The sequence below is a fragment of the Lepisma saccharinum genome, unplaced genomic scaffold, assembly GCF_977018435.1.
Source record: "Lepisma saccharinum unplaced genomic scaffold, izLepSacc3.1 HAP1_SCAFFOLD_422, whole genome shotgun sequence".
NCBI classification, from domain to species: Eukaryota; Metazoa; Arthropoda; class Insecta; order Zygentoma; family Lepismatidae; genus Lepisma; species Lepisma saccharinum.
In genome coordinates, this window is record NW_028143122.1 from 228637 (window position 1) to 244788 (window position 16152).

The window sequence follows — 16152 nt, forward strand, 5'->3', positions numbered from 1 at the left end:
GTTATATTTGGTCCTGCAGGAAAATATAAAATCTGAGAAGGTAAAATGAGTACCACATTGTAGAATTCTCCAATCAAGAAGCTGGTTCAAGAAAAAGAGTGGAAGTTATTTTCATTCCCAAATCTTGTCTGACTTTATCAGGTTCTTGGATGTATTTTCAAAATTTCCAGATATTTTCACTCATAGCATCATTTCCCTGACATTTTGAAGTTTATTTTACTTACACCATTTATGGTTAATCGCGAAGATAAGGATGAGTAATGACAAAATTGATGAAGAGACACAAAGAACACCCATGCCCATTCTGGGATTCAAACATGGAACCCCTGGTGACCAAAATAAAGGTATAATATATATATATATCACAGTTTTGAAAACTAAATATCTCCATGTGGATTCTCCTTTTCAAAAATATTTCAGTTCCCTGCTTGCATGCAATAATTAATATACTGAATGAGGCATTCAAGATGTTCATGAAACATTTGCAGCTTTCTATTGGATGAGTGGAATTTCAATATTGGCAAATTTTATACAAGTATCAGCATGAAATTTCACCAATCGATACATTTAATTAATTATTATGGCATGAACAGCACATATAATACGTGGGTGACACTAAAAGTTTTTAGATGCGGCAACACTGATTGCAGCAATACATTGTCTCTAGGATATGTTGAAGTTAGTAGTCTGTGAAGTGTGATAATGCTGCATAGTTGTTAATTGTTGTGTGCCAGAAATTAGTCAATTATTGTCGTGTGTGTACAGTAAAATGGATTTAACACGGGAGCACTTCAGAGTAATGATTTTTTACGATTTTCAAGCAGGTTTAACGCAGCAGCAATGTTATGAAAGGCTCTGAAATGCTTCAGGAGGAAGCCCCATGCCGTGCGACTGTGTTTAATTGGTTTTTAGAATTTCGACGTGGACGTCAGAAACTCAGTGATGAATTACGTGATGATCGTCCTGTGACAGCAACTTCTTAAGAAAACGTCGACAGAGTGAGTCTCATGATAGAGGATAACCGGGTGACATATGCAGTTATTAGTGCAATACTGGGTATTGGTATGAGTCAGGTTCAAACAATCCTGCATGACCGCCTTGGTGTCAGGAAGCTCTGTGCCAGATGGATCCCACACCATCTTACTCAGGAGCAAAAGCAGGCACGGGTCACATGGTGCATGAAAATGCTGGACAAATTTAACCAAGGACAATCAAATGCAGTGTATGACATCGTAACAGGTGACGCAACTTGGGTGTACTGTTATGAACCCGAGAACAAACAACAGTCGACGCAGTGGATCTTCCCGGATGAAGACCCACCAACAAAAGTCAGGAAGGGACGAAGTGTTGGCAAACAAATGGTTGCCACTTTCTTCAGTCGGACGAGCCATATTGCAACAGTGCCACTACAGGTAGAGTGCTGCAAAGTGTAGCTTTTGCCTACCCGTGCTTCTTGCCCCGTGAGAACAGGTTTACCTGCTCGCCTGCCCACGGCAACGAGTCGACTTGCGTCTTTACCCGGGTTCTTCGTCTTCCAGGCGCTCTGCGCTTACAAGGTACCTGGGCATTCAACAAGACCCGGGCGCATGCAAAACCTGCTGGAAGGAAACAGCCCTCCGGCAGCGTGTCGCTCCAGGCGTTTCTTCACCACGTGGACAGCTACAGCCAGTGTTGCCTACTTATGTAGCTCCTAAATCCTACAAAGTCCTAGGAGGAGCTCTCTGATTTAAGGAGAATTTACAGTAAATACTTAACGATTTCAGTTCATTGTAAGCAGTTTTTATCTTATTGCCAGGAAATGCACGCAATATTACAGCTTCATTTATTTAAATGAATGATCGGGCAAACAAAAAACTCCTCATCGAAAACTAATTGTTTTTCATTACATGGTGTCTTAACCAAGCACGCAATGGCGTAACCACAGGGGGCAGGGGGCATTGCGGGGTTGGGCAAGGGGGGCAAACATTAAAGTACAAGAAAAACTAGGATAAAGGCTGCTCAAGATGGAATTAGTTTTCATATATTTGTTGTATTATTCCTTCCAGACGACAAAGGGCACCTGCAGAGGGGAACAGAGGGGCAATTGCTCCCCTGATTTCAAATTTTATGACAGTAGAAATATATTAAAGTATATTATACAGTCAAATCAAGTTCAATGCCGTAGCTAGGGGGTAGCTGAGGTCGGCCCTGGGAGCCGAACGATCTAAATGAAAAACTTTTTTAAAACAGAGAATGCCATGGCGGCCCAATGCCAACATTGCTATCAATGTTGGTTTGTTATTAGATTGATTAATTGATTATGTAATGTATTTAAATATGCATTAAAGAAACTTTGAATACGTACACAATTTAGTGTTAACATGTTGCATATTTTCTTATTTTACGTCGCTCCATGTTTCATATGTCTTCCACGTAGTACACCCTGGACTGCAGAATAACGAGGCTCTGGCGACTGGCCCCATGGCCAGTATAATTTTTTTTGTGTTGTCCTGTGTTTTGTCCTTATCCGTGCGAGTGCTCCTTTACAGCCTCAGCTTTTAACGAAAGTCAGAAGATTTTAATATTTTATGATTTTAGTTCTGCAACGTTAGAGTTATGTGTAACGATAAGGAGCTGGACCCCGTATAATGTGACGGGTCCAAAATAGCCTTAGTGTTGACGCACCCAAAATTTTAAATTCAAATTCAAATTCATGTTTCATACGTGAAAAGAAAATATTTTACATGAAAATTTTACATGCCATATGAACATTCGGAAAGCATTTTTCATGCACTTCCTTTCTTTCAAAAACAGTTTGTGCGCTTGTTTTCCATTATTAGCTAATGTGAAATTAAGGTGTTGAAAAAAAATGTTTCAAATTCTTTGTTTCAACACAAATGCGTTAGAACCGACTTCTACCCACCCCCTTTTTGCATGATTTATGAGAATAATAATGCCTTTGATGTTACTTTATTACTATTATTGTTATTGTTGGCATGTTTATCCAGGTACTTGCCCCTCCAAAAGAAAATTCGTGGTCGCGCCTCTGCAGGCCCGTAGTCAGAATTGGTTGGCGGGGGGGGGGTCTCATGGGTTATCAGGGAGGGCTTCATAAACCAAGTCCATTTTCAAAGGTTTAATAGTATTATATGAAAGTAAATTATATATGTGTGTAGTCTAATCATTAAGTTAATATAGGACACAGAAAATCTAGAAATATTGTTCAAATACTTACAATATATTTTCAATATCTTCCCATTCATAGCTGAAGCCGAGAGAAAATATTCTAATTACTACCTGCTACTTTTACTTCGGCTCGTAAATCAAATGAAATCATTTTACGCCTATCTGTTCTTTGTATTCTGTGAATTTAACCTTTATCAAGTTTTGAGTAAAATAATTTCTACAGTCTACATTTTCACTCGTCGCTGCAAACAAATTTTACAAAGTAGTTTACCAAATTTCAGAAAGGGGGGGGGGAGGATAACGGCAATGCCCCTGGACCCTGTCTGGCTACGGGTCTGGTGTTCGCAGTAGAACAGTGTGTTGCTATACTCGCGACCTCGGCGTCGAACGTGACATGTTCCAGCAGTGCCCTGGATTATTGGTTGTTTACGACATATTCTTATGGAGCCTATACCACGGAAAACCTATTTCAATGTGTAGGGGGGGGGCAAAACTAGCAACATTCTGAAATCTCATTTCATTGGCGATGTGGCTTTCAGTTCCCTTCCTAAGTAGTGGAAATCTATTGCAGTTGGCAACACTTGCAGACAGGTGTGCGACCGGTGGAGTTCCTACTCGAAGCAACTACGTCATGCAGAAGGAGGGGTCTGCAGTTGATGGAAAGAACGAACTGAGACCTACTAGGTATCGTAAGATTGCGGGTACCCGCCGGGTCTACAATGCCTGCCAGGAACGATCTGTGCAGGTGGGCATACAAGCTGCTCAAGCGAGGGTGTTGCGCAGGTTGCATGGTATTTTAGGAGCGATGTCTCGCGAACGGGTCTGCTCCAGGTCTTGTGCAGGCCTCTGACTACAGGGACGTCGGACTGTTAATGTTGAATGGTACACTACGGTTTGTTTACCGGAGATCGTACGGAAAGTTCGTGTAAAATGCCCACGAAGTCGCATTATTGTGCATCAAGACAATGCACGCAGCCATACAGCAGTACAAACAATTAAATTCTTCAAAGCCTCCAACATCGAAGAAATGACTCATCCTCCTTACAGTCCCGACCTCGCCCCTTGTGATTTCTTCCTGTTCCCTAAAATCAAGGATACATTACGAGGTTCTTTATTTCCTACTCCTGAGGAGGCAGTCACCGCTTTCATTCAGTGCATTCAAGAGGTGCCTGCAGATGTGTGGTCCCAGTGCTTTCACACTTGGTTTGAGCGGATGAACAAGTGTATCAACTGTCATGGAGAATACTTTGAAAAATTATAGCATTCATACTTTTGGTCTCCAGTGTTTTACTTGCGCGTGTCTAAAAACTTTTAGTGTGACCTATCGTACAATCTTACTGCTAATAATTTATTCTGCATATGTAAGTTTTCTCCCACAAATACCTTAAGATATTTTCAAAATAGAAAAGTTGTTGCTTACTGAATCTTTGGAGACCTTCAATGCATCCATAAGTGATGATGTTTGCTTGATGTATTCACGTATCTGTTGCAAACGTGTGACCACTTGATTGCTCTCGGGCTGAAAAAGATGAGCAACTTAGGAAAGATGAAGTGACAAATAGAAATTAAAATCACTTCTTCATTACACCACTAATCTTACATGGTACTTCATACTTTTTCATTTTACTTTGCTTTCCTACCCCATTAGGCTCATGATGAATGCCGAGTATACAAAACTGATGAAGGAACATTCACCAAGGAACACACATGTCCAGCCAGGCTAATAGCCAGAATTTTCATTTGGGGGGGGGGCACATCCCTTATCAGCAGGTTTATAAACCAACAAAACATTTGTAGGATTTCGAGATGAGGGGAGGGCTTCAGCCTTCGAGCTCTCTCCTTGGCTACATGACCTGTGTCCAGCCAAACCCCAAAGTTTTCAAATATGATATTTCTATAATGAAATTGAGTGCACAATTTTGCCATTTTGTTTTTCTACTTTTGAATATAGTAATGGGATAATTAATGTATGTACCATGCTTTACCAATTTTAAAGTATGCTTTTCCTTTCTCCAATAAAACACGTCAGAATCATGGAAAAGTGCATTCATTACATCCACAGGAAAACCTTAGAAATTCAAAGTTTTCTGTTTGAAACTGGCAATTTGAATCCAGCAGATTAGTTCACTGGATGATTGATTGATTGAGTTGATGTTTTAAGTCCACTTTATGCACAGTAAGGTTAATCGGGACTGGACCTACAGTTTAAAGTGGGATCCGAATCACTATGAGCCTCCGAGAAAGTTCACTGGAAGAATTTTCATCTAATTTAACATTATAAATCCTGACTACATTAAGAATCATATCTTACGAGATACGGAATGTAAACACTTTTGGATTACTATGAATAACTGATTCCAATTACAACAATTCTTGACACAATAACCATACCACATCAGATAATGTGGAAAATTTAAATGGCCAATTAAAGAATAGAAATAACACTTACCATTCTCGTTATATTACTTTTATTCTCCTTGGTGTGAGTTGGTGTGAGTTAGTGTTTTAAGTCCACTTTATGCACAGTAAGGCTAATCGGGACTGGACCTACAGTTTAAAGTGGGATCCGAACCACTTGTGCCTCTACCGGGTATTGAACCCGGGACCCCTTGATTACAAGGCAATGACGCTACCACTGCGCCATGGGGGAAGCCCTTTTTATTCTCCTTGTCTGTAACAAGGTCTGCACAGTCTTCTTGTCTGGTAACTACCCGTCATGGATGTCCTCCTTGTCGGGCACTTCTTGGACCCCAGGAACCCCCTCTACTTTTAGCACCTTTCATATTGTCCATCCTTGATGTAGATTGCTGGGGGGAAAATGTGCATGGACATACTAAATCATTACATCTAAGATATATTGGTTTAGATGATAAATATCCACATCAAGTGAACACAAATAAAAATAAGTTCACGTCAACTGCAGAAACCAAGCCCACTGGGAGGAGAAGCAAGAATTATTTGCTCTCCAAAAAACAAGTATTGGCCTGAGGATCCAGAAAGGTGATGGAATTGATCACTCTTTGACACTATACATGGAAGAATGAGCAAGTTGTTAAGAATAAGAAATCTTTATATTTATGTATAATCTTAATATACCCAGCATGAAATTTGAAATAGTAATGAAGAATGTAAATATAGAGAAGCCTCGTCATTCGCGAGCCAGTTGAGTAGTAACTGAGCGAGCAAGTAAGCAATGAATCAAATTATGTTGTAAATAGCTGCCACTTTTTGGTATAGTCTTCCTGAATTTGAACTTCTATTTTGAAGCTACAAATGGTAAATTCACCCAAAGGTTTATTTTTTAATTAAACTAAACATTTTCTATGACATTCATACAATAATTACACTTCAGGAGAGGAGTCTATTGCTTGCCTTTAGCCAGTATATTACATCTATCCTTAAATGACACGACACAATTGCATGTTCATCATTCTTACCTTGTCATCATCAGTGAAAGTCATGTTGTCTGAGCTGACTGGAAGATGATTTGCACTTGGCAAAATATGATGTCGTAAGTGAGGATTGATGCTGGTGTGTCTATATCTGTTATCCACATCATGAGAAACTATAGACATAGCCGACGTGGACCTAGAAAGAATGTGGTAGAAACTTGATTATAGACTAGATGTGTGTCATGTAACACGTGGATCGCACATAGAACATTTGTAATATGACATGAAAAACTTTTTGAGTTTTCAATCTGTGTGTGTAATCTCAGTCATTTACGTAGCCTATTATTACAATGAAATAAATAGACACTGAAATCGGGAACATCATTTTGACTTACGCTGTATTACTTTCTCTTGTCAGACAAATTTTTGTTGACAGATTTATTTTGTGTGCACTGCCATAATTAACTTGGTAACCTGTAGCTAACAGCTCAACTGCTTGGTGAGCTTTCGATTCATGTTGAATCCACCTAGGTGTGCTGCTGTGGCCAGTTCATATTGCTACTGGACAGGCACACACAATACAGAGCCATCCATTGAAGTGTAGACTGACTGCTGTGTTAGTTTTCGCACTTTCGGCAAGAGAGGCACTTGTGGCCGTTTATCATCATTATACAGTGTTGATAAATTTAAAAAGTTGAAATGTTTAGGGTGTACAGTTGATCATCAGACTCCAGAATTCACCACATTTATTACATGATTCATACATTTGAACACCTTTGTTTACCAAAATTGGATACTATAAAACCCTACTGTAAGGAAAACAAGTACTCTCAGACAGGGTTGTGAGCTTATGCATAAAAAAAGTTTTTTACATGACACAAATTAATGCGTAAAATAAGTAAAAAAACGTAAAAAAATGTGTATTTTTTACGATGGTTATTGTTATGTATGGAAGTTGGTAGCGGCAGAAAACGTGCTCTTATATTGGAATTTTACAAACTTCCATATTCACATTATAATTAGCCTATGACAGTAATAAGCATGAAAAAGCAATTTGAAGCTACTAAAACTTTGAAATCCAATCGAAATAAATTGTCGTTAATCGTTATATTATGTTATAAGTACAAGGACTAGTGCAACACAGGTTTCTCAATTTACAATTTTAAAGAACAGTTCTATTTAAAAAAAATTGTTACTGAGGTAAGGGCATGTGGTGGCTGTATAAACAATCTTCAGAAAATAATGATTTTGTGCTGAAATATGTAAGAAAATTAAAGGTTAAAATGTAATATAATTAAAGTACTTTGTATATTACTAATTTACAAAAGAAAATTAGGATGATTTCATCACAGATCGTACAGGTGCTGTCCACCGAGCATCACAGATTTTGCTAAAAATATATATATATGTAAAAGGGCCAAATGACACATCCAAAAATAAAATATTTTCCGTTTCTGTTGATTTGTTACAGTGTTAAAAACTCACAAAGAAAGACACTATTTGATAAAAAGAAATTACAGAAGGGAAATAATGCAATTTTCAAACCACTACAAATCAAAATAAAAAAATGATAGAGACTTGTTTCCTTTATTTGAAAGCTTGTTCAAAGCACTTCCAAAACCTTATTAAGGAACATATTTATGAAACCCCTCTTCAAATCTAAAATTAATAATCAAAATACATTTTTTTTTCAAATAGTTTTGCTGTGATAATAGAATCTAGAAGCTGGACTAACTATTTGCAATGTCATTTCTGCACAAACTTCAACATTATGTAGAAAATTCCTTGTAAATAAGAAAGAAAAAAATATATTTTGACTCTTTCTCAGAAATCATTTTCTCAAAAACACCCATCTCAAAGTTTCTGAATATTGTACAATATAGTTTTTGGTTATTTTATTTGCAGGAGGTGCAACCAGACATTGCAATATTTTTGTGTGTACCCAGGGAGAAATTTTAAAAAAATATCCTGCATGTTCCATAATTTCTAGGGTGTTTACTGTAAAAAATGTTACAGTGGTAACACTGTTTCTATCTGATGCTTAACAGGAAACCTGTAGACATTAGTGGCTTCTGCCTATTCCCATGTGCACACCAAAATAAATCTGTAATGCAAATCATTATTATTATACTTATTCATTGCACTCTATCTCCTTCGAAACATCAAGTGTTCCCACGCTGCTTCACTAAGAGAGGTGGTGGAGAAGCATGTGATCAGTGATATCAACCTGCGTAGAGTGAGGCGCACTTGCACAATGTGAGTTTGTCTGCTCTGACGCTGTTTGCAGCAATCACGTAGAGGATGCTGATTGGGTCTTCTGGCTTGGCAATTTTGCATCATAAGGAAACCCCATGAACACAGCGGTCGGTGTGTTAGCAAATGCAGTGTTCCAGACCTATTCCATTCGAGACCGTGTGACAGAGTCGAGGGAACCCATACATCATTGCAAACTGAGGGATTCTTTTCTTAGAAAAGGGAAATTTCGATTGCACAGATTGTCCCTCTCATCCTGTTCCAAGCATGGCAGGGCAACTGAAAGCAAATGGCATTTTAAACATGTCTGATATTGCCTTTGCTTAGTGCATCTTGGCCAAAATAAACCGTCCCTGTGGCGCAGTAGGCAAATTACTAACCCTTCCAGAGGGAGCATACGATAATCAGTCAGCTGTTTTGCATTGTATGACTGTTACTGCATTGCAAAATTGTTTAGCGCTCCCAAAAGGTCGTTCCTGTTTCAGTGCAAAGTGTTTGATTTCATGATGAATAGGGAAACTGTACATAGTGAAAGCAGACTTAATATTTAACGTTGTTGAATTTTTGGAGGGAAGTTAGCTACAAAACCTACAGCAGGTTAATATGTGCAGGGCAGTGTGAATTGAGTGAGTACTGTAATTTTCTTTAAGATTTATTATTCTCTTGATTTTCCTTAATTTGCTTGGTTCGATCAGTCTGTCATTAGAAATAAACAACAGCTACATAGATTTCTACTAATTTCCTCCATGTTGTAGTTGGATCGGCTTCTTTGGTGTACACCAATGTTATTATTCTCCTTGATCATTAATATCAGTGGAGCGGGGGAGGAGGTCTTTAATAAATATTTTGCAAATCGACAATAGTATTGATATTATAGTATTAGTATGTTTTGAGGGATTTTGTCAGGTTATCGAATGCTGAATTACATATTGCACAAGAACATCGCTCTTCTCATGATTGGTTGGAAAATTTCAGAAATATTTGAAATTTGTAAAAATCCCTTTCAAAAAATCATGAAATATAACTCTGTCATAACCTCATTTTCAGTGAAAGGTAATCAAAACTTGGGTTGCCAATACATTTAGCACCATTATATACACAAAAATGGGGGGTGGTAGACTACACTTCATCTGGATGCGAGACTGAAGTCCACACCCATAGAGCCAGACCACCAGCCACCACTGCCTGTAGAGTATGTGACTTTTTTTTTTTGTTGCATGATCACATTCGTGTGATTTACCTTATTACGCAACACAAAACACCTCACAACTTCATTCCAGCTTTGAACAGCTGTTACGCTTCGCGTCTGTATATTGCTGATGACGTAATATGCCAGAAGTCTAAGCTAGAGGGCAGTGCGGTGCTCTCTGCACCGACCTTGCTGCTCCATGAAAATTTAGATTATTCCTTGGCCGTCAACAAGTGAATGGTGCAAGTCCTTGTTGCAAACTCTCTACAGTTACTACTCATCGAGGGGGGATAATCTGGGACAATTGATTGAACATAACAGACATGCATCGTTGGTTATCCATCCAGCTGAACGATTTCTACCACATGGGCATCAAAAGACTGGTGTCATGGTGGGACAAATGTATAAATGTGAATGGATGTTATGTGGAAAAGTAGAGTAATGTTCAACCTTCAAAATGTATATTTGAGTTTTTGTGAATACATTTCCGTTTGACTGTAATAAATTTACTCAATTACTTTTTTTGATATCCCCTCGTATATTTACAAGGAAATCTACTCTCTTTTGAGAGGAGATAAATTAACCTTATAGTGAAAAATAATTAGAAATATAATATCAAAACAAAACTACCAATTGATTACTCATTTCCTCACACAAAAAATGTTCAAAGCTTCAGTAACTTTCATGTTTTCACGTATATGATAGTAATTTTTTCTTGTTATGCAACATATTTAGTTTTCATATGAACAATATATCAAAATTAAGTTATCATATTTATATATAACGTGCCAAAACAGCAGGGGAAGTAATGGAAATTAACTTTTGTTGCCAGGAATAATTGGCTCCCCGTTATCTCTGCACACTGTCATGTTACACCCTTCCCAACTTAATTTTTGTTAGCAATTTGTAAAGTTATGTTGTCATGCCATGGCTGGAATTAAAGTAATCAACCCCTCTTTTGCCCTCTCGTTCTTGCATGAAGTACAAAACAAGACTCGTCTTGCCTCGTCGTGTCGGATCCGGTGTACAACTGGCATTAATGGTATCAGCAATTTCTATATTGATATTTCTATCCATATTCATATCTCTTATACACGGTCTGTCTCAAAAGTAATGAGACTAATTCTGGAAAAATATTTTTATTGAAATTAGCGTTGCTGCCACTCTTCGTAGCAGTGCAGGAAGTCTTGACCTGAGATGCCTTTCAGATCACTCATCGTGGCGTGGATGCTTGGACATTTTCAATCATCCCAAAACTGTGTCTTTTCAGGCCGAATATGAGCCTTGGGAACAAAAAGAAGTCAGGGGGAGCCAGGACCAGGATGTATGATGGGTGTGGAAGCATTGCCACATTCTTGTTGGTCAGAAATTACCTCACTTGCAGAGATGAGAGAGATGGTGGATAGTCGTGGTGGAGAAACCAGGTGTCTGCATGTTCAAATCAATATAATGCACAACCAATTTTGGCAGCCCCAACTTATCTATGATTAACCTCACACTCAAAAGTCGATCAGAGTCCAAAACAGACTTCACTTGAGTCACATGGTCAGCAGTTCTGGATGTTGATGGGTGCTCTGAGCTTTGTTCGTCTTCTGCATCTTGTCTTCCTTCTTTGAATGCCTTGTGCCACCTGCCCACTTGCATTTTCGACAAAGTCTGTCTTAACATTTCAAGCGTGTCGGTAGCGGATTTACAGAGTTTGACGCAAAGTTTTATCGCACAGCATTTTCGACCGTGACGTGACACTGAAACAGCTTCTCACTTTGCTGGAGATCCGAACGCTGGAACAGCTCCGAGATAACTGAGTTGCATCAGACTGTATACCTGACATTCTCCACTAGCCCAATAGATCCATCCCCCGACCATTCTGACTGGCCCAAAAAAAAATTGTCTCATTACTTGTGGGACAGACCTTGTGTACCCAATCTTCAGAAAGGTATCAGCCAGTAAATTCTACCTTGTATGGTATTGGTATTGGTTCAGCTCTAATAACAAAGTAGTGAAGTTCTGAGATTTTGCCTATCTTGCAGGATCCTATACTGTAAAGGAATGCCTATCCACAATTTGCAACTAATTCCAAACTCACTACAATACAAATACTGATGTTATGCTTCCAGATGTGAACAATTTGAAGGACAGAAGAAGAACTCAAAGAACAGTTAAGCCCATCATATTTTCATAATGCAATCTGCTACAAATTCTAAAACGTCGCTAGAATTCCCCCACTTTTACCTTGGATGTTTCGGTCCTGCATTGTCATGGTCACTTGAACGAGGCTCTGCAGCTAAAACTGCATTGTGGTGCTGACGTAGGGATTTGTGTGGTTTCCTTTCACCCTCTCTCCCATTTTCAATTTCCTCGACTCTACATTTCAATTGCTGATATTGTTCTGGAGCTACCTGGCCTTGTCTGTGGCATGTTTGCACTGCATCCAACAAATTTTGTTACGGCACTACCTTTAATTTGGCCTCCTTGAGAGCACTGCAATGTAAAAAGCAAGGACCTCAAGCGTTCGCAAAAAAGCACGCCTACGCATGCGAACAAGCTCCACTCCACGAAAGCAGATGACAAGAGCAGGAATTGCTGCCTATAGCGCCAACACCCCGTTGCGCGGTAAAAGAAGGAAGCACTACGCCCACACTGGAATGGCAGAAAGTAAAAGGACTGCGTCAACTAGCGCCACCACGAGCACAAGTGGAAGAAGAAGAAACCACGCTGCCCGTAGCAAGACAGTTCATGCCTGATGAAGCCACCAGACGGGTGGCGAAATCGATCGTGAGAAAAAATTTATGTGGAAAAATGAAAAGTAAGTTTATCAGAGTTAATTACCTATCTCCGCGTAACCGCCAACCAGATATCTTTAGCTACAATTTGCTACAAAAATCCGCCATTTGGTTAAACTTTATAAATAGGTTGGGTCGGGTTCTTTTTTAAAAAGAACTGAAATACCATTGATACCGATAGCTAATAGTAACATTTCTCAGTTCTATTTATACATTGGAATGTCAGAGAGTACATTCCGACAGTTTTTTTTAAAGGTCCAATAGTAAATGTTCTGTACACTGTTTTATACCCTGCCCCAAATTACCCCAGGGTAAGGCACTTCTCATTTTTTGTACTTTTCACCTCTGTAGTTCAGTCCCTGCACAAAATTACCCCATCTTGAGGGTATTGTGGGCAAAAAGACAGTAAAAGACATCAATTCATATTATTCAATGTCATTTATGTGCTTACAGTGAGACAATAAAAATATTTACGTAACAAGGGTTTTCTTCCATGAGTTTTTGATGACAAACAAAGGAAATTATTAAGAAGTGTCTCATAACCTAACCTATGAAATAATAACTTTTAACAACATTGTGGTGTAAACAGCTTACAAACTAGACATCAAACATATTCTTAAATGCTAGAAAAGGACGTTAGGCCTACTAGCAATTCATGAACTGATAAACGTATAGGTACTAAGCCTATATGAAAAAGGATTTGATTGATTGATTTGGTGTTTTAAGTCCACTTTATGCACAGTAAGGCTAATCGGGACTGGACCTACAGTTTAAAGTGGGATTTTGTGCCTCCACTGGGTATCGAACCTGAGAACCCTATATGAAAAAGGGGTAACACTTTACTATACCGGAGACGGATTTCTTCAAATTTACAGGAGAAAGTACTTACGCAAATCATTTTCTGTAGCGTTTTTGATGTTCGGGAATGTAGTTTTGATCCATTTTAATGTGAATGTATGTGGTTTTCTACGAAAATCTATTTCCGACGTGCTATTGCTGCTGCCGCCATTTCCTTTCTACAGGAGAGCACAATACGCGCTATTGCTGCCGCTACAAGCCGATGTTGTCCTCATATGCTAAATTGAACGAAAGGAGTGCTAATGGAACCTAACCTAACAGGCCTAACCTAACGTAGTAGGCATACCTTGTCCCCGTGATGGTTCGTGGGCACAGATTAGAAATAGTTTGTGGGGCTATTGTGAATTTTTGGGCTAACGTCAATGGTTTTTGGGGCTACCCGTGGATGGTTTGTGGGAAATAAGGAACAACAGTAAGTACTCGTTAATGTTTGAAATAGACATTATTTTCGTTAGAAATTCATTATTTCACCTAAAGAAATGTTCCGCAATGCAGAATAACACGTTAGCAATGTAAAAAATTGCAAAATAAATCATTGATAGGTGTCTCTGGTATAGTAAAGTAGTACCGAAAAAGGAATGTGGCACATTTTCAGCTCTATTTTGTTAACTAAACTTCAAATTTAAGTACAAAAAGACAATCAAATTTATTTACACTTCTAACTTTAGAAAACCAAATTAGGCACAAGAGTTCATGTTTCCACTTTCCCAAATTACCCCCGTTTTTAAGTTTTCTTCACTGCACAAAATGTAATGGGCCTAGCACAGGGAAGCAAACACTATCTTGAAGGTTAACCCTCAAATGTAAAAAGTGTGTAAGTTAAACTGTTCTGGGTGTTGTCTGTATGGTTGCGAGCACATATTCTACAGGCACACAAAATACAGAGCGATCCATTGAAGTGTAGACTGCTGTGTCAGTTTTTGCACTTTTGGCAAGCGAGGCACTTGCAGCAGTTTATGACCATCATAGTGTTGATATATTTAAAAAGTTAAAATGTTTAGGGTGTACAGTTGGCCATCAGACCCCAGAATTCACCACATTTATAACATGATTCCTACATTTGAACATCTTTGTGTACCAAAATTGGATACTCTATATAACCCTAATGTAAGGAAAACGTGTACTGTCAGATAGGGTTGGGTCTCACTGCAGAACATGGGCTGCTTTTTTCCTCTAAATAGACTAACAAAATTTATATCCCCTGAAAGTACGTACCTTCTACTTCCATTTTCCGGTGTTCCTTTTACGATTACTGTTATATCATTGCACGTATAAAATGTTTTCCCTGCTACTAAAAACAATGCATTTCTCCATTTGTTCGCGTCCATATTGTTTACGTGCTCAAGTGTTGTGCGATAGGTAAGACCCTTCGTTTCGTGGCATTCGAGTTGATTTGTTGCTCCGGATTCCACCCACAGACGCACAGTTTCTTTCATTATTTCAGATGAGGAATGCTTACAAGGTTAGGTTAGGCTTCTTAGGTTGGGTTCCAATAGCATAAATACAATGAAATGTTTTTCCTGCTACTAAAAGCAATGCATTTCTCCATTCGTTCATGTCCATATTGTTTACGCAGTTTATTTCATTATTTCTTCGAGGAATGCCTACAAGGTTAGGTTAGGTTAGGTTTCATTAGCATAAATACAATAACTAATTATTATTTAGGCGGTATAATTTTACAATACAGGGAATGTATCCAATTTGTTTGAAATTTGAGATACTTACTAATTTGGGCCTCGTAATCACGAATCTGCACTTAACATTTGGCACTTATTTTGGGGCAGGTGAATCCGGCCAATTTCTAACATGCCTTTAGCAGGGACTCTACAGAGAAAGCCGGGGAGCCGGAGCGAAGCGGAGGCGGGGCCACGTTAGCGGTTGGGGGCGGTAGGTCAATTACCCCAGGGGCGGAGCCCGGAATCGGTGGGAAGTTTGGAAATCGAGGTTGTAGAAATAAGAACTTAATTTAGATTATTTTGCTATTTCCACGTGTGAGCGCCAAATGTTGACTGCAGATTCGTGATTAGAGGGCCAAAATTAGTGAGTATGCTGAATTTCAAACAAAATGGAGAAATTCCCTGTATTGTAAAATCGCTCCGAAAATCAAAAATGGTCGAGCAACCATTTTTATTTTTTTGTGAAGAAATTCTGTGGAATGACCCATAGGCTAATTACCTATAATGTGAATATAGAAGTTTGTAAAATTCCAATATAAGAGCACATGTGCATTCAGAAGGAAACATTTTTTAAGCCTTTTTTTTTTGTTTTCTACCACTACCAACTGCCATACATAACAATAACCTTCGCAAAAGACATTTTAATTTTTTTTTCTTTAAAAAAAAAAGGAAAAACGTGTCCAGGTGGGGCGGTATTGAAATCGTAGCAACGAAGGAAAAGGCATATTCCTGCACAAATCTAGTGAAAGTAAAAAATGCCTATGTTGTTAGGTAGCTAGGTTTAGTTCACTTAGCAAAAATAAAAATGGTTGCTCGACCATTTTTGATTTTCTTCA

General features: G+C 38.6%; 1 protein-coding gene across 1 annotated transcript in view; it reads right to left on the minus strand.

Moving 5' to 3' along the window:
- LOC145982793 (uncharacterized) overlaps positions 1-16152 on the minus strand; it is a 78782-nt gene that overhangs the window by 40355 nt on the left and 22275 nt on the right. The window contains exons 3-4 of the mRNA XM_083116157.1: positions 6603-6753; positions 4586-4684 (exon numbers count right to left, since the gene is read on the minus strand). Coding sequence (XP_082972283.1) covers positions 4586-4684; positions 6603-6753 — 250 coding nt within the window. The remainder of the gene's footprint in view (positions 1-4585; positions 4685-6602; positions 6754-16152) is intronic.